Source organism: Bufo gargarizans, chromosome 5, assembly GCF_014858855.1.
Source record: "Bufo gargarizans isolate SCDJY-AF-19 chromosome 5, ASM1485885v1, whole genome shotgun sequence".
NCBI lineage: Eukaryota > Metazoa > Chordata > Amphibia > Anura > Bufonidae > Bufo > Bufo gargarizans.
Window position 1 is genome coordinate 205,846,293 of NC_058084.1, and position 20,063 is coordinate 205,866,355.

General features: G+C 39.6%; 1 protein-coding gene across 2 annotated transcripts in view; it reads left to right on the plus strand.

Annotated features, from left to right (window-relative positions):
• Positions 1-20,063, plus strand: part of BMPER (BMP binding endothelial regulator) — a 263,513-nt gene that overhangs the window by 68,097 nt on the left and 175,353 nt on the right. For both annotated transcript variants that reach the window (XM_044293999.1, XM_044293998.1), the window contains exons 4-6: positions 2,870-2,952; positions 4,419-4,509; positions 6,344-6,426. In XM_044293999.1, coding sequence (XP_044149934.1) covers positions 2,905-2,952; positions 4,419-4,509; positions 6,344-6,426 — 222 coding nt within the window. In that variant the 5' untranslated portion in view covers positions 2,870-2,904. The remainder of the gene's footprint in view (positions 1-2,869; positions 2,953-4,418; positions 4,510-6,343; positions 6,427-20,063) is intronic.

Genomic DNA, 20,063 nt, shown 5'->3' on the forward strand with positions numbered 1-20,063 from the left:
CATGAGCAGGGAGGACCTTTGTGCTGCAATCTGCTCCTGAAATATGCCTAATTTAAGCGTATTTCTGTTTGATAAATGACCCCCTACATTGTTAACGTAAATGAAAGAAAAAAATTGTCCACAGTAGATTTTCAGCAGCCTACAGAGAACTCAGGAGGTAGTTTCCACCTGATCCCCTTTATTTCTATGAGGATGTGGGGCTCCTGCTGTTGTCAGTTGCCTTTACAGCCAGACAGAGGTTTGATGAATTAAGGAACAGAAGTAGTTGACCTCTTGGGACACAAGTAGAAGAATTTTATGTATCTATACATCTCTCTCAGTTTTGATTGCAGTATGAGACAAAATAGAATTGCAGTAAAGGATGCCAAGAGGTGTTTTTTGTGTATTTTCTACATGAATTGTTAATTTTAAGGGGTTGTCTAGCATTATAAACAAGTGACAGTTTTTTTCCTCCAGAAACGGTGTTACCAGAGTCTATGGCTATGTTTGATATTGCAGCTCATCTCTGTCCAAGTAAGACCTCACATGGACAGAGGGGGCGGTGTTTCTGTATAATTGTAGATTTTTTATAATCATTGTAAGAAGGTACCTGGAATCATCGTGGATGGAAGGTATGTGTCACCGAGGTTTCTGGCCTTGGTGAAGTAAGAGCCAGTATTTTATATGTCAGCAGCAGCTATTGCTAATTGACACCTAAAGATTTAGCATGGCTGTTATAGCTGATCCTGGACAGCTCTTACTGGGAATAGTCAAAGTGCTGGGTGGATGACTAATCCCCATGTTTCAGGCCGGGTTTTGCCAAGCATAAAAAACAGCCAGCACTGCCAGGTATGAATTAACCTCCCGCTGACAGTGGATCTCAGGAGTCTGTATGCTGTGAACTGAGGGCTGTACTGGGATTTGAGGTTTCCACCGGGCTGGAGGACTCTATCGCTCTTACCCTAAGTTCACACCTGAGCGTTTTACAGCGCGTTCCTACGCGCTGTAAAACGTTCAACAAGGAGAAACCAATGCTTCCCTATGGGAATGGTTCTCACCTGGGCGTTTTACAGCACATACGATCGCGCTGTAAAACGCCCGATGGTCAAGCAAGTTCTTGAGCTTTTTTGGGGGCGTTTGTCGCGCGTTCCCGTACATAGACTTCAGCGGGAATGCGCGACAATGTGTGTTCGCTTGTCTCTGTATGCGCGATTGTAAACGCCGGTGAGCGCTCGTTTCAGAACGCTCTGAACCCAGGGTAAAGGCAAACAGGCCGTCTTTGGACTTGATGAGGCTGAACGGCTAACAGGGTGTGAATTAACACCCAGGAGAAAAGGTGACTTTTTTTGTTTATGGACTTTCCTTGTGTGTGAACAAACACCAAGCCACCTGCGTTTTATGATACACCTTATCTGCATTGTGTGAATAAACACCGCTGTTTGATTCAAGAACTGTGTACTTTGCCTCTATACTGCATCCGCTAGTCCTAACTACCAGAGTGAATCCCCACATGATGAAAAACCCTTTAATTTCAGTGCTTGAGATTATAAGCCCCATTGGGGACAGGTTCGGATGAGAAAGATAACAGTAGATTACAGTACATTGGGGACGGTGCTCTGGAACATGTTGGAGCTATGTAATCAGTGGAAAAGGAATGAAGTTTATCTTTCCTGTTACACTAGAGCTTTCCGCAAAATGATTAATGTGATGGTTTGCAGTATATGCATCAGTTTTTACATTAGATTTTTTAATACAGAACCTACCTTGGTAGGGCCCTTTTTTTCTGCACAATGCTTTTTTTATGTGTTATATATTTGATATATGTGCATTACCTTTAATTTTTTATTTTTCATTGTATTTGTTCTCTATTTTAAAGAGGTTGTCTCACTTACGCAAATGGCACTTATAATGTAGAAAAAGGTGATACAAGGCCCTTATTAATAATTATGATTATGTCATGAGTAAGGGTCTGTATGCAATGACCTGTGTAGATGCTGTTGTCTGTGTGTATGACTTTTTATCTTTTTTTGCATAAATAAACTACAGATTTGCCTTTTTCCAAGGGTTATGGTCATCCTACAATCCAACTGTAGTGGCTGTACTTGCACACTAAAGTGCCGGACTCTCTGGAGGCAAGGACCATGGGAACATGCATAGACACACATGCACAGCAGCTGCCATCCTTGCCACCTCGTATGTGCGCTGCAGCGGTGATCGTAACCCCTGTAAACAAGCACAGAAGCTGCTGTGCATGCGTGCCTGTGTGTGCTCCCACGGTCCCGGCCACCAGAAATGCTGGCACTGTTTCCTATAGTGTACAAGCACGGCCACCGCTGCTGGATTACTGGGTGGTCGTAACCGTGTATAATGTGATGGAAAAATGAATCCAGCCAGCAAAGGAAGCAATATGGACAAACACAATACATTAGTAAGTGCCTTGCATTAACTTTCTCTACATGATAAATGCCATTTGCTGAAGTGAGACAACACTTTAAATATTTTTTATGTAGCTAAAGCCAATGTATATTCTGATGATCTAGCCAGAGTTCAGATGTCTGATTTATGTTTATCATCTTATACTTAAAATTATTCTAGAGCTTTTATCCTACGTAGGGTTCTTTTTGCTTTAGAGCAGAGCAGTATTCTTCTGTTCCCAATTTTCTATGGTAAAGGTAAGTTCACTTTAACAGTTTTGCTCAGCTCTAAAGATTTGCCTAGAGGACATGGCAAAATCATTCCGATACTAGGGTTCATCATCAGATGTATCAGATGAACATTTAGATATAGATTACATATCGGACAGTTCAGATGATTGACAGATTCATAAGGTCATTCTTCTGTGCCTACGTTTAGATACTCATGTGATATGTTATTTTTTTTTTTTCATAAGGTTGTAGCCTTGATGGTAACCTCTTCAATAGCTCCATGAAATGGCAAGACCCTGAACATCCCTGTATTACCAGACAGTGTCAGGTAAGATTGTTTTTTAATCTTATTTGTCAGATTTTTTAAAATAGCATACACATTTTCAGTAGCATTATAGCGCGTGGATTTGCATTTTTTAAATTATATTCCATGTGTTATTTTATGCAGAAACCGGCAGCAGTTGTTTTACCTCATACAAACTGAATTTTCATTTTAATTGTTTACTAAGCTGAAGTTGTAAAGTGACAGCGAGGGAAGCCTTTGGGCTTTATTTAGCTTTTCCTGTTTCCACACATTTTTACAATAAATTGTGGCAATTGAGTGGATATTTCTATGGATGCTATGGCTGGTGCTTAACTAGGGTGATTCCTCTTAGGCTTCATGCACACGACCGTATGTATTTTGGGGTCTGCAAAATATAGGGATGACGTCCGTGTGCATTCCGTATTTTGCGTAACGGACCAGCTGGCCCTTAATAGAACAGTACTATCCTTGTCTGTAATGCGGATAATAATAGGATATGTTCTATTTTTTGCGGAACTGAAATACGGACATACGGAATGCACACAGAGTACCTTTTGTTTTTTTTGCGGGCCCATTGAAATGAATGGTTCCGCATACAGTCCGCAGAAAAAATGGAACGGACACGGAAAGAAAATACGTTCGTGTGCATGAGCCCTTCGTCAAATGGCTGGTAATCCAGGAAATGATCATTTCAAGTCACATCAAGATTGAAATTGCAGATAAAAGTCTCTGCTAGCCGAATTTTACTATTGTGTCCCATTTTCGAGTTGTCTGCGGCTGGGGGGCATTTAGTATTCTGTATTCAGTGTCTGCCCAGATCGCCTCTAACTTTCACATATATAGACATGCAAATTAGTTTCGTTTCATTAGTGCTGATAAAAGGTAATCTCAGGTTTTTTTTTCTTGTCAAAGCAGTAGCCATAAAACTATGTATAAAAGAGTGCATACAAAATCAATTAACTAAAAATCGTCACCCTATGGTTTCCCCCAGAGAAATTTTCATGGCTTCTTCCCTCAGCATCGGCTGAATAGTCAAATCATCAAACAGCTCAATATACAACTTTAAGAAGCTCATACAAATGAGACTTTGATTGGCCACAATACGGCGATCAGTTATTAGTGCTATCAATTTTGCAAATTATCCCACAGGGAGCATAATTGGGGTGTGTACCTGCACAGTTTGATTGGACAGTGTCACACTGTGAAGGGACACACCAGCTAGACCTTCTAAACTGCTAGTAATTCATATATAACTTCTAGCAGGAATAATAAAGGAATGGCATATTATAGAGTCAAAAGAATAGATGCTCCAGAATTGTTATTACATGGTGCATGATGCAGGTGCCTGGGGGGCATTGATTTATTTAGAAGGGGGAAAGAGTTAAGCGGATAGGAGAAATAACCTTTTTATTGTTTTTCTTATTTCAGCACCAAAATGTAAAAGTATTTAGCCATACTACATCAATATAATACTTTTCTTCTGTTTACAGGAAGGAGTTATCACAGAATCTGAAGTGCAATGTCTAGTTCACTGTAAGAACCCAGTAAAGCTGCCAGGATTGTGCTGTCCTACATGTCCAGGTATGTGCGTGATAAGAAACGCTCAAATGTACAATGAAGATGTAAAACGCACTAAACTTTAATCTTATAACGACATGTATGGCGCTAAGTACTTAGCTTTAATCCGAATTGCCGTATATGTGCTACGCTGGATTAATGCTCCTGTTCCCTCAATCTACATGAGCAGGTCAGCTCTGTGGCTGTCACTGACAGCCAGGGACTCCAAGGAAGAAACAAAAGCAGTTTATTACCACTTCTGCCTTTTCCTTTCTTCCATACATAGCACTCAATGGGCGCTATGCAATGAATAGAGGAAGCAGCTATGCTGCTATTGGACCCAGCAATCACGTTATTGCTTTGTGTCTAGTTATAGCAGAGCTGCAGGTTCTTAGAAGACCCTGATTAGCTCTGTCTGTGTGCAGTTCCCCTAAAGAGGTCTGTTTTGCCCTGTAACTGGGGCTCCTTTGGATGCTGCATTTACAGTGGAAAAGAATACAAAAAAATAAACGGTGTCAGTGTCCCACCGAGTAAAAGTATAATAAAATGAGGCCTATGACAGGAGAGGGAGCCATTGCCTTTGTTTTAAGGCTCCTTTGCCTAAACTAAGGATCAAGGCAATTATCGGGAACTAGTGTTTGTAGGAACTCTCTCTTCTGATAATTGCCCATGTAAGGCTGTCCATATATGTGTCCAGGTTTTCTAAATATAGTTTTGATGCTGTAAAAGTAGTGTAAATATTCATAGAAATTAAAGGGTTATTCCCAATTTATGATACTGATGACTTTTCCTGAGGGTAGGTCTTCAATATCAGATCAGAGGGAGTCTAAATCCCAGCTATCCAGCTGATTACCTGTTTGAAAGGTCTGTGGGGCCCGTTCAAGTGCTGAATCCCTTTCAGCGTTTACCTGCATGTCTATTACATTGTAGCAGTGGTGCAGGGTAACAGATTCCTCCTCGATTCAAGTGAATGGGAAAAAAAACTGTGGTCATGCTTGTTGCAAATGGAATCGCTCTGCATTCTGGCATGGCTGGAAGTTTGTAAAGCTCTGTCTGGCCCCATTCCGCAGCAGTTTTCTTCCGACTGATTCTCAGCATATTTGCCGGAATGTGGCTGGATCCCCGCCGGTCCCTATTATAGTGAATGGGACCAGATGGATGCCTACCGGATTGCTGCCACTAGTATGCAACTAGTCTTACCCTGCACCACTACTACAATGTAGACGATATACTAGTAAACATTGAAGTGGAAGCAGTGCTAACACAAACCGCAGCCCCTTCAAACAACTGATCGGCAAGGTTGCTGGGGAGTGGACCCCCACTGTTCAGATATTGATGACCTATCCTGAGTATAGCTTATCAGTATCATGAAATTGTAAAACTCATTTAAGCAACTTTGCCAATAGTTTGAATTTCTTAATTCATATTCAGAATTGCCTTCACAATTCTGATGGTTTCCCATGGAAGCATTTTAAATTTAGTTCTACAAATAAATTGTATATAAAGTTTTCCAAAACATTTTATTCGTAAGTGGAGTTTTGCTTTTACTATCATCCTAGTTGATCCCGCTGACAAACTTTTGTATAGACACCAATAAGTTGCAGATTAGATTGGGACAGAAGCTCAGTTATTCATGGTTTTTAGCAAAGCTATTACTGCATCCTTACAATGACATGAGACCACCCAGACACAGAGCTAGATCATTTGCATGTACAGATAAGAAGTACTTTGTCCCCAAGATCATTTTAATTGTACGATGTTCCTAAGGAAGTGGAGATAACATATAACAATGATCAAAAGCTGTCTTGTGTACTGTGGAGCCTTTCACTTTCCTGACCACTTCCTCTGTCTGTTTCAGGTTGTCTATATGAAGGCCGACACTATAAAGAAGGAGATGAATTTCAGCCAGAGGGGAACAAATGCCTTAAGTGCTCCTGCATCGTAAGTTGTGGTCATGGAGAAAATGATATATTGCTAATTTATAGAAGGGGGAATGGTCATTACAACACACGAACATTCACTGCACAAGAGAAGCAGCATAACATAGCCATGTATCTGTATTAACCTTACTATTACAGCAGCTTTTAGAAAATAACCCTAAATATTTAGTGTGCCATCAAATACTTGTCACACAGTTCTAGAATGATAAAGGATATATGTATACCTTATTATAAGTAATATAGAGAGCTTAGTATTACATATACTGTAATTTACAAGGTCTCTCAGTAATTACTGCATCTCATATGGTGCTGTCATCAGTACCTGGGATGACCTCTCTTTAAAAAGTCACCTGTGATACCCTGGTTATATTCTAACCAGCTTGACCAACCTCTTGAATATTTAAAAGATTGCTCTGACATTTAATGTAAAAATATAATAAACTTTTAATAGAGAGCAATTTGCCGCTATTTCAGCACACTATTTCATTAGATCATCCCTAATTCTGAAGGTATATGCCATGGGGGTATATGGGTGTCACAAAGGGAGGCGTAGCTGATGACCCACTCTATGAGCTAGAAAGAAGACCCACTCTGTAAGATCAGCTACTGCTGGTCAGATTCAAGCTTTTTGCCAGGGGTATCTGGCGTCATATCAAGTAGGTTGTTTGTGCTAACCAGAATAAAATATTGCCTGTCCTGCTGAAGCGGCTTCCTTAAAGAGTTTGTCTCATTTGAGATATTGGTGGCATATCGCTAGGATATGCCACCAATGTCAGACAGGTGCAGGCCCCACCTCTGGGACCCGTACCTATCCCCTGAACAGGGCACCCAAACTGAGTGGAAAGCTTCTGCACATGCACTCCATTCATTTCTGGCTGGCCCAGCTATCTCCGGCATTCCCATTAAATTGAATGGAGTGGTGGCCACTCTTTGCGCTGTACGCTCTTCATTCTTGTCTATGGAACTGCCAAAAATAGCTGAGTGCGGGTTCTTTTGGCTATTTTTGGAACTCCCAAAGAAATGAAGGGAGAACATGCCGTGCATGCCCAATGCGCTCTCATTCACTTTGGGGGGCCCATTCTGGAGATAAGTGCAGGTCTCAGAGGTATCTATCTTTCCAGATGATACACATACCATAAGCAAATAATAGTATTTTGTAGAGGCCATCAGCAGTGAGGGTTTTCCTTAAATCCACAAGAAGGTATATCTCCATTATTACCACCAGTAGTCTGACATGAGAACTTCAGAAGAATTGAATCTGCTGAATATTTATCTTTTCCTGAAATGGAAAGATGTTTGTGACTACATCTCAGGCATACATTAGCTGATCTCATTGGTTGTAACAAGAAGCATCACAAATGCGTTTTTACCATAAACTTGATTTTGGACATGAAGTTATTCACATGTCTTAAGACATAAAAATAGCAGCTGAACAGATGAGTGAATTTCTGGGAATAGTCTCTTATCTCATAAAAGACATACCGTGTAGACATGAAAAGAGAAAAAACTGCAGTTCTGCTGCTTTGTAATAATTTACATGGGCCGCTGACAGCATGTCCAGGGTTTTCACTGGAAAATACTGTATGCAGATATTCTTTTATTACGTAAACTTCATGAATCTTTTATAAGGGTATGTACTTTATATAGTACAAACGTTCCTGTCTCCTGTATCGTTCTTGCATCTGTTGCTATGACTGCAGAATATTTCCTCTACTTTTCCTATTTTTATCTTCCCACATTTACAGCAATCCCGACTTATCCATATAGATCTATACACATGCATAATACAGTGGATCCAGTTTTGGAGTGTTAGATGATGATGATGTGTAGTGTAGTATGATCTCATATTGAGGAACATGAATACACATAGGACTTCATTAAACTTAGGATTTAATTATACGCATGCCCTAGTTGAAGGGGTTGTCCAGTGGTACAATTTTTTTTTTATATATATGATTGACATTGGGTTAAAAATAAAAAAGACCAAAGTTATCCTCACTGGCCCCCAGCGTTACTACTTCAACATTGATCCTGTCACCACTGTTATTCACTTCCTGGTCCTGACTCAACACACAGGGAATTCCAGGAAAGGCCTTTTAAGCCAATCACTGACTGAGGCAGGTCACAGGTACCGCTAGCAATTGGCTTAGCAGCCATCTCCAGGAATTTCCTGCATATTCGACTGGGAACAGCGAGTAAAAGGCAGCATGGATCGGAGCAGTGTCAGATAAGCAAAGGTGGGGGATCAGTGAGGGTGATTGTGGCTTCTTTTTATTTTTAACCAATTGTGAGCCATATATAAAAAGTTTTATACTGCTGGACAACACCTTTATATGGTAACAGTGGGTGATCATTGAAGACTGGTGGCATTCTAGCAGTGAAATCATTCCTGACCAATCAGCAAAGACATTTTGCCTAGTACAGAGGCAAACATAGAAAAAGACCCCATGTGCAAGAACAATTTATAGGTCCTTGCCCCATATTAAGAGGTATTTGCTCATGATAGATCTCCTCTCTGAGGACTTTCCTGCAACCCTTCACTTCCAATCTCCAATCTCTCAGCTATTACACCTTACCACTTATTGCAAGGCAATGTAATCATTAACTCAGTCCTTACGTGCAAGCTAGTACACAGTAGAGGTATTTGCAAGTTTTATTATGTTGTTGGGCCCACTTACCTTGAGAACCCTTTTGCAGCTGTGAACGATTCCCTGAATGGGAGGTCAGGGAAAAGTTCATTAAGTGTCGAAGAACCCAATAGCATCATTTAAGGGCTCCTAAGAGATGAGGTGGTTTTAAAGGTCATATGATGTACAGTATCTTCTATAACAAATCATGCACATGTCAGTTGTACATGAAGGGAGAGATTTATCAAACACTGGCGTTGTATGCCTGTCTTCAAAATCTCCTGTGCTGCCAAAGGATGCACCTAATCTACGACTAGGCACATCCTCTAGACATTTCATGCGCCAGAATGAAATCTACGGCAGCTTTGAGCAAAACGGGCCCAAATGAAGATAAATGTTTTAGGTCCACTGGTCCGTTCCCCTGCCTGCCCTTCCTATGAATGAGCATTAAACCACCAAGTATATTAGAAAGTTGTAGATACAATAATTAGGCTTCATAAAAAATAAAAATAAAATACAAAGTCTGAACTACGAGTGGGTGCTTGAAAACCGTAAGACCACCAAAGAATCCCAGCTCAGAAATGTAACCATAGGGTGTTGATGTGGAGGGGCTACAGAAAAAAAGCTTTGAACAATCCTGGTTTGCCGTAAGGGTCTCTTGTAAGCTGATCTCAAGTTGTCCCGCTGCTGGTACTCCAAGCCATTAGCTGTAATCTGAATCCTGAACCATAATAGTAGAAATGAAGCATTACACAATTCTCAATTAAATCGATGGGCCATGCTTATTGTCTATGGACATGTCAGGACCTCCTGAGCAAGAGACACTTAAAGGGGTTGGCCACTTTCTCCTTATTGTTGAGCAATATGTTCATAAGATAATTATATGATACTTTCTAATATAGCCTTTGTTGGAATTCTGCACCATTTCTTATATTTTATAAAGTATACTCCTTTTTTTGCAAAGTCTTTTGTGCTGTCCACACAAAGGTCCTGCCCATAAAATGGCCACCGTTGGAGGGTCTTGTGACCAGTCAGATCACCTCCATGTGAAGTTTCCTCCATTCAAACATACTGCACCAGCACTAACTCCCAACAGAAGAAGTGTATATGGCAGGTGCAGTGTGTCTGAATGGAGGAAGCATCACATGGAGTTGATTTGCATGGTCGCATGACCCTCCATCACTGGCCGTCTTATGGACAGAATTTCTGTGTGGACGACTGTAAAGAAGGGAGTATACCTGATGAAATATAGAAAATGGTGCAGGGTTTCAACACAGGCTACATGTAATTGCCATATAATCGTCTCACAGACACATTGGTCAACAGTAAGCAGAAAGTAGCCAACCCCTTTAAGGTTCCCAGATATGTCTCCCAAATCCCCCATACGCATACCTGCTCAGTGCTTGGCTGAGTGTAAACCTCTAAGGAGAGAGTCACAGCCAGACACCACTAACTGTGACTTATCTCGCAAGACTTCGCATAATAACTTCAGAAATTATTTTATACTGTAAAAAAACATTTCCCGAACTCGGGTCCGGTTCCAAGTGGTACCTTGGAACTGATCCCGAGTTCGGGAAATGTTTTTTTTACAGTATAAATTAATTTCTGAAGTTATAATGTGAAGTCTCGCAAGACTTAGCGAGGTAATAACTTCGGCTCATCAGAGCCAATACATTCTAATACTGTACGGAGCTCCTGCTCCGTACAGTATTAGAACAAAGTTTTATGCAAATCACCTTCGGATGTTTCATATGAAGTCGATTCGCTCATCTCTAATTCTAATGTAGAAAACCAGTAATGGAATATTCCATGTTCTCTATAAAAGAAAGTTTGTAAATCAGTTTTAGTGGTTGTGAGGCCTTATTCACTTTTGTGACACAAATTAGGAGTTACAAGTGTGTGGTACAAATTCAGGGGGAGACCCTGCAGTCTTCAGTATAATGGCCTTTTTGGCACCATGTCAATATTTCCCGGCAAGCAAAGTTAAGGGATTGTAGAGGTAACTGCAGTCTTTTACTCACTGATACGGCAGAGGATGGGCAAATATTTGCAAAGAGAGATCAGCCCAGCGCCTGGTTAAAAATTTCACACATCCTCTCGAAGATGTCAAGGATAAAATAGAACATCAGTCGTACCTTTTAACGTATGTTATGCTTTACTTTTTTATATGAGACAAGTAATGCAAATAGTTTGTGTTTAATTTATTACTTAGGTATAGACATGACCATAAAGACAGCAGGAATTAAACATCAGATATTTTTCCAGTCAGCCTGCTTTTTATCAGCCTGTTATCTGTCAGTTGTGGTTTAAAGCTAACTAGGAGCAGTCAACCACTTGAGCTCACCATACATGACTTTACATGGCTGGGTGCATTTTTTTTCATGGTTATATTTTTCATTAACTGGTTATTACCATGATTAAAGGGAAAATATGAAAAGTCATACTTTAAATTGTCCTTACCGGCAGTATTTCTAACTTCCATGAAAACATCTGCACTTCTATGAGTATCAAAAAAGATCTAACATTCTTCACAAAATAAAATATAGTTAAAACCAGATAGCGACACATCCTTTTTTCTAATCTGTTTTTATTTTCTAATTCCCAAAATGTATTTATTCTGTTTTCTGAACATGATTTTAGGGGTGGCCATCTTGCCTGAGCTGTTATTGATAACATTTAGAAAGCATTAAGAACATTGCTTTATGGCTGTCACATGGGCCATAGACACAATGGTCAGGAGGGGACCTCATTGACTTCTGTGGGAGAGTCTTCTAGGCATGCTCTGTGACCTGTGCAGAGGTCATTGTACAAGGAAAGAAAAGATAAAATTTGACAATCACCTGTTGTGAATGGTGGATCCTGTGCTATCTATGTATATATTGTAGGTGATATGTGTCATGTGTCATTCCAATCCTGCCTGTAATGACAGGCAGATAGCTGCAGTAAAGTTTTCTGTACAGACCAAGAATTGATGCCTATTATTAGGCATAGTGATAAGTGTGAAAACTGCAGGATGTATTATTATATATATATATATATATATATATATAGATATAGATATAGATATAGATATAGATATTGACACCGGGAAATTAAAAATAACATTACCAAAAATTCTTTAAAAATAGTTATTTAAACAATAGGTAATTTTCTGATGACACATTCCATTTAACCTGGCTAGAAAAGATACTTAAATAAAAATCTTTCTGTAGTAAACGATGGGTAGTAGTGATCTGGCAACATAGGTCCCATCTAAAAGATAACATATATCAGACTATGTTGACACTGCGCTCATTTGGCAGAACCATTTGATATATTCTGCCCAATGTATGCCCCAGATGTATGCAGCTGCATGACTATACAGTTGCATATATCTGCTATTAGCTCCCAAATGAACACAAAGGTAAGCTCCAAGAAGAAGTCGAGGGCCCCCGGAGTAACAGACAAATTTCTCAGGTGCTGCATAGTCATCTCTCTCTGTTTCTGCACTCCTCTTCATTCCTGTTCAGCAGCCACAGACAATGTCCTGAAGATCGGGCACCCAGGATGGAAGATGAGCATAGGAACGAGGAGAGTGACTAGCTGTACATATCCAGACCTTAAAACCTATGGAGGCCCACAGCATTTTATAAAAGGAAACTCTTTACATAATTTGGGTAATGATAGTTTATGTACACGTTGGGAGAAATTCCTACATATTGGCTGAAGGTACTACCCAAACATAGCCTATATGATCACTGGGAGCCTAAGATTCTGAAATCCCCCTCCAGTCTCAGTTGAGTCTTAGGATTCTGCCTGCCCCCCCATTCTGTACACTGGCTGTACCTCAGCTTTTGTATACCGGCTGTGCTGTATAGACACAAGCCCACAATGGCTTGGTTGGTGTATAAAGAGCTGATTTCTGATAATTTTGGTAAATATGTCTGTAGTCCTCTGCAAAACCATAGATATCTCAAATAAGAATGCAGCCCTGCTACATTTGGCATACACATCTTTTCCACATTTTAATGTAGTTGCTTTATAGGATATTTTGTACATCTACATGTGAATCTGTTATGTTTTTAAAAATTATTTTTCAATCATCTTGAAAATCTCTCAGAAGTATCACAAGGAAGAGGTTATCAAAGACAAACACTTCACAGGCTCCAAATGATGGCGACAGTTTTTTTTAGCTGGTTTATCATTAAACAGAAATATATTATTTTTACCTGCTTGTGCTATTTTTTTTTATTTTTTTTTGCTGAGGTCGTATTTTCCACTTTCTTTGTTCTTTTGAATTACCTCGATTACATAGTTAGAAGCGTCTGTTTCTTCAAGAATTCCTTGTACACATGAAACCTTTTTGTTGATACAGTGTCAGAAGGCTGTCAGCAGACCCAGTAGTATTTGGTTGTCAAGGACCACACATGCATTCTTCTCCACGAGATCATTGCACTTTGTTAGGGTGTTGATTTTAAACTTCAAAGGACTTAGAATATTCCCATTTTTTACTTCACTGACACAGATCATTATGCTTAAAGCAACAATAACTGGCAAAAAAATGATATACTATACCCAATATCATTGCAGGCATATTCTGTATATTTATTTATTTTTTTTATAGTTTTTCAAAATCTTCTATATAGAATTTTTTTATAGAGTTGCATGTGCATCAGTGTCTCTACCCTGTGCCTCATTTAAGTACAAGGTGTACGTCACTTTGAGTGTGGCACAGGTTTAAAACTCGTTTGGTAAGTCTCTTAAAGCGACACTCCGGTTCAAAAATAAAAAAAATCACATTAACTGGGCACCGAACTGAACACTTTCATGGTGACCTCCTTTTCATCTTTTAGCTGCCAATTCATCTCTTCTCTGTCTCCTCTTTTTCCATCCAAGATGGCTGGACTGCTTCTCATACTGCCTAATGCACACTGTGCATTTGGTAGGCAGAGACAATTCTGGGGCACAGAAACTCCTCCCAATGCCTTGGGAGGAGTTGCTCTTAGGGGATATTTTGATATCTTTCTTCACTCACAGCAGTGTTCTTAGGCAAAATTGTAAGAGAGAGCCCACTCCCTTGAATGAAAAGTAACCCCACACATGAATGGTCTCGGAATTCTTTACTGTTGGCCTGAAACAGGACTCATGATGGTGCTCACCTTTTCATCTCCAGACTATCATTTTTCCCAAACAGTCTAAAAGGGGCTCCATCAGAGAAAATAACTTTACCCCAGTCATCTGCAGTCCAATCCTTGTTCTTGAAGAGAAGCGGCTTCTTTGCTTGCCCTTCTTGACGCCATGTCATTCTCCAAAAGCCTTCTCCTCACTGTACATGCAGATTCACTCATGCCTGCCTGCGAAGGTGGTGACCTGATCCTGTATCCTGGCAGTTGCTGGGCTTTCTTGAGCACCCTGAAGCCTTCTTCACAGCAATTGACCCTCTCGTATGATCCGATACATGGGTGATTTAGGTGCAATCTTACAAAAAGCTATTTACTTGCCTGTGAAGCCCTTGATGCAAAACAACGATGACTGCATATGCTTCCTTAATGGTAACCATGCCTAACAGAAGAAGACAATGCTTTCAATCACCACCCCCTTTTGCAGCAACCAGTCTGCTCTTCTAATTCAGTCAGTATGAGGGATATCAGCTGACTTGTCCTTGTTAAAACTTTCTCCTGAGTTAATGAGAAAATCACAGAAATTATGTTTTTAGGTCATTTTGTGGCAGGGCTAAAATGCAGTAGAAATAGGATTCTTGTGATTAAGTTTTTCATGCAATGAATGATTTTGCAATAAATTGCAATTAATCTGATCACTCTTCATAACAAGCTAAAGTTAATACAAATTACCATCATAAAAAATTGAAGAAGCACATTTTGTAAAAAACTATAATTTGTGTCAGTCTTTTGGCCATGGCTTCTTAATAGGTTGGCTGTCTTGGTCCATTGTACAAATTGTAGACTCGCAGCTCCTGTATGGGCTGGGAATAGAGGTAGAAAATAGGGTGTAATTTTGAGATTTATTCCAACTTTTCTATAAACATTGAATTCATTTTGACTGGAAACCCCATATGTAATATGGTTTACTAAGCAGAAAATAAAAAGCTGCAGAGCTATCTCGGTGCTAGTCTAGCCTGGTGTTAGTCTAGTCTAGTTCCAGTCTGCCCTGATGCTAGGCTAGTGTGTAAATGACAGACTGCTAAAGAACAAGGACTTGCAAGAAAAAAGTCAATCTTTTGCCCTGAATCTTAAGTATCCCTCTCTAAAAGGAGCTTTTGAATAGAATTAGCGACATTTGCATTGAACATGTTCAGTCCATTGTTTCTCCTTATGTAACAATTCATTGTATCTTGAAACAAATAATGGAACCTGCAATTAAAAGTTCCCAGACATCAAAATTTGTAACACAAATGTTGGTTTGTCTCCTGTTGTTATAGTGCCCTCCTTGGGGCCAAATAGTGACAGGCACCCCAGAGAGCAGTCTATAAAAGATCTTTATCTCAGACTATGTTATTATAGAAGATTTAGATTCTTATAACCATAAATATTTCCTTTTGAAGCCGCGCGCGCCAGGGAAAGCCATGACGAGAAAATGATGTCTTGACAAAAGTAACCATGGAAAAGGACAAGTTAAAAGGCAGCATTTAAACTCATAACTAAGCTCCTTGAATTACAAAAAAAAGATTTTGTACTTCATTGTTTTGTGGACCATAGGCCATGGGAACTTTGGCATGCAAAGTATTTAGGGAGGTGCGTGGCATCATGCAGAGAGTGAATGGTTCAATCTATGAAAGGTCTGAGACAGTCTTCATGAAGGCACCCAGCCAGTGTTTATTGACCTTTGATGAAACTTCTCTGGTGCAATAAAAAGGGACGTATGTATTGCTAAATTCTTCTTCTACACTAAATGTCATGTCTGATATATTTCCTAGAGCAAGCTGAAAAATATTACGTTGAAATTTGTTTGCAGTGGTTTATTGTGGCAGCTGACTGCAGACAAGAGGCATTAGTCTTAAAAATGTACTTAAAAATGTACCGGAGCTAATAAGAAACTTTTTAAGGTGGTCATAAACATGAAGGTAATTTTGACAATCTGTTTTCAGACCAATAGATCCCTTACTTTAGCATTTTTATGCACACACATGCAGTGTTTTGCTATGGCTAGAATGATTTTACACACAATAGACTATGATAATAACTTTGCATGTGTGTGTTGTAAGTTAATTGTTTCAATGTTTCAATATTAAATATATAATTTTGTGTACTTCTCTTATTTCCTTATTTTGTATTAAAGGGATTGTCCAGCCTTTTGTAAGTGATGGCCTATCCTCAGGATAGGTCATCACTAGCTTATCACTAGTGGACAGTGCTTATCACTCTACTGCTGCCCGCTTTAAAATCAGTGGGAACTGTGCTGCAGTGACCAGCGCTGCCCACTGCAATGTTAATGATGCTGTTTACTTCCGGCATCAACTTCTAGTGACGGAGCTACACCCAAATAGATGATCGGTGGGGTTGAAAGGTTGGACCTCTGCTGATCAGTTAGTGATGCCCTAGCCTGAGGATAGGCCATCACTTAGAAAAGGCTGGACAACCCCGTTTAACACCATCACACTAACATAATAGGGTTTTCCAGGATTTTACATTAATGACCAATCAATAGGATAAGCAATCAGTGTTTGATTATTGGGATCTCAAAATCCCAAAATGAGCAGAATAATGGGACATTAAAGGGGTTCTCCAGGAATTAAGAAAATCAAAATGCTTAAATATGACTTTATAATAAATATATTCACAAATACCTTTCATTACTTAATGGCCGCCGTCCTACCAGTACACACAGAACCTGTCCTAATAACATAGGAGGACAAGTTTCTTCACAACACTGAGCTGAAGAGCTGCCTCATCCTCCTCCCTGCTCTGTGGGAATGAAAATGATGAGGAGACATGAAGTATAGAGAGCAGAGTGGGGGTAATGAGCAGCAGCACTTGTATGCAGTCTCCATTACCACAGCTCCATATCACCACAGTCTGTCCTGTCCATCCTCTCTGTACTTCATGTCTCCTCATGAACTAAATTCCCCAGAGATTCAGCTAAAGTTCTTATCATCTGTATTCAGGATCATCATTCCTGAAAAGTAGAGCAGAGAGGATGAGGCAGCTCTTTACCCCAGTTTTGTGAAGTAACTTGTCCTCCTGTGTGATTAGGACAGGTACTGTGTGTACTGGTAGGACAGCGGCCATTTTGTTTCCCCTAATGATTGCTCCCCCAACAAAATGAGCCATAATAAATAATGAAAGGTATTTGGAACTATATTTATTATAAAGTAATATTTAAGTATTTTTATTTTCTTAATTCCCAGACAACCCCTTTAATGCTAGCTGAAGTACAGGGGTTCCTTCACTACAGCCCTTTTAGCTGGCCTACTGCATACTCAGACAGGTATGAATAGCATTGTGTCAGGTACTGCAATGAAGGAGCAGCTTCTGCTGATTGCAATGGTCGAAATCATATATTGAGAGTCTATTCTAGTGATAGGTCATTAATCCCTGCAAATCCACACAGTAATATAATTCCTTTTAATAGCAGCAACCATCCAATACTAGAACAGTGAAATTAAATTCAATATGGCTTCCTTGCAGGTGACCTTTAGTACCTGACTGTTATAATAGCCTATGTCTGATATTTCTGAGCCTGAGTTGCATGTATTCGGCCAAAGGGTGCACAAGACAACAGAGATAAAAGTAATTTATTTCTATCTTCCCTTTCTTGTCTTCTCATTTCTCCCACTCAGTGATTTTCATACTACTGTTGGGGAATTGTTGTACAGTATATTCATGCATACATATACATTGGGGGGCTGCTGTAAATGCATGCATACAAGATGTATCTCCTTATGATCTGATACAATGAGACCTCTCCATAAGTTGACCTCTTTGACAAGTTCACCCTCATATAGATCAGATATTTTTAGTGACGGATTTACAATTTACCTTTCTTCTGTGTACATTATGTTTGCCATACACATTGTATAAATATCGGGTGAACTCATTGATTTTTCTGTGGGACCAGCCGACTAACATGGTATCCTGGCTTTACAGGAGAAAATAAGGATCGGTTATTTAGATTTCAGTGGCCCCATCCTTTTGTTCTTGGCCCCATCCTTTTGTCCCTTGGCCCCATCCTTTTGTCCCTTGGCCCCATCCTTTTCCTTTTGACCCCATCCTTTTGTTCCTGGCCCTATCCATTTGTTTTTGGCCCTATCCTTTTGTTCTTTGACCCCATTATTTTGTTCTTTAACCCACCCTTTTGTCTTTTGGCCCTATCCTTTTGTCCTTTGGCATCCTCCTTTTGTTCTTGGCCCCATCTGTTTGTTCTTTTGCCCATCCTTTTGTTCTCGGCCCAATCTTTTTGTCTTTTGGCCCCATCCTTTTCTGCTTTGGCATCATCCTTTTGTCCTTTGGCCCAATCCTTTTGTTCTTGGCCCTATCTTTTTGTCTTTTGGCACCATCCTTTTGTTCTTAACCACATCCTTTTGTCCTTTGGCATCCTCCTTTTTTTCTTGGCCCCATCTGTTTGTTCTTTTGCCCATCCTTTTGTTCTCAGCCCAATCTTTTTGTCTTTTGGTCCCATCCTTTTGTGCTTTGGCATCATCCTTTTGTCCTTTGGCCTCATCCTTTTGTTCTTGGCCCAATCTTTTAGTCTTTTGGCCCCATCCTTTTGTTCGTATTCATTACACATGCATGCTAGACTGAGCTGAGTACACATTTATTAGGAGGGGGGGTGGGCAGGGGAGATAACTTTTGGCTGAACACCCATTTTTCCATCAGCTAATGTGTGTGGCCAGTTTTAGACTGTTCTTTTAAAAACCTGACCCCCCCCCCCCCCCCCAGAAGACCATGTTTTTCTGTAGTTCTGTGGACACTTAGGTAAGATATTCACTTTACATTAGAACATCTGCCATTTCATTTGAACCTCCTGATTTATATAGGGGCCATGCATGAAACAAAGTTTGAATGTTCTTTATATAATCCGGGGGCCTTTTGTATGACTTGCAGTGCTCCCTTATACATCATCCATAACAAGTCAGCGTAACATTGAGTGTTGTGATCTTGTCACAATTTTAATGTTTTCCCAAATGAGGAAACTGACTTTCCCCTTCCCTAGGGTTTCTCTTCACAAATGACATAACCATTTTCATCCATTCTTTAGGGTCATAGTCATTTGGTTTGTAACTACTGTTCACTCTTTTATTTCTGGGTTGCAGTGGACTATACAATTTCCTGAATTTAGGAATTCAGTTTGGAGCATTTACCTGCCTTGTACATTTGCACATGTATCAATATGGCATAGTTTATTAAGTTTTAACATGTTTACATATAAACAGTCAAGTGGAGGGAAGGTGTATACCGTTTATAACCCACTTTACAGGGGAATTGGAAATTAACTTACTGACCTTCTTATTTCCTTCCTTTCCATTTTTCTGTCTGTTTCCTGTCTGCCGCTAACCAAAATGCCTCTTAATGTATTACCAATTGGGAAAGAAAAACATGATAACTATGTTGAAGAAAGGCCCTATAGTTTCCTCAGTCTACCAAAAACAGAACAATTAATAAAGGGTCTTTCATTACTTTGCATTCACCTAAGTGTGTCTCGGGCTCTTAGGATTATTTGAAGAATGGAGGACCTATTTGTGCAGAAAGCTTTGTCTTCTAAGAAACATAAAATATGTAGCCTTAGATATTATACTATATAATGTATTATTATAATCTGTACATTGTAAACCATTTATAGATAAAACATTTAAAACAACGTAGTATATAATTTATAGGTTAACATGAAAAATACAATCACATTGTAAAGTAGATCTGTCCATATGAGCTTACAATCTATAAGCCTATGGACTCTGTATATAAAACCATTTACTAAAAATAGCTTTTCCTTCTTGTTATGTTCACTATTTATTATAATCATGTTTCAGTTTAAACTTCATGCTGTATGATGTATATATCCATCTTCACGATTAGTT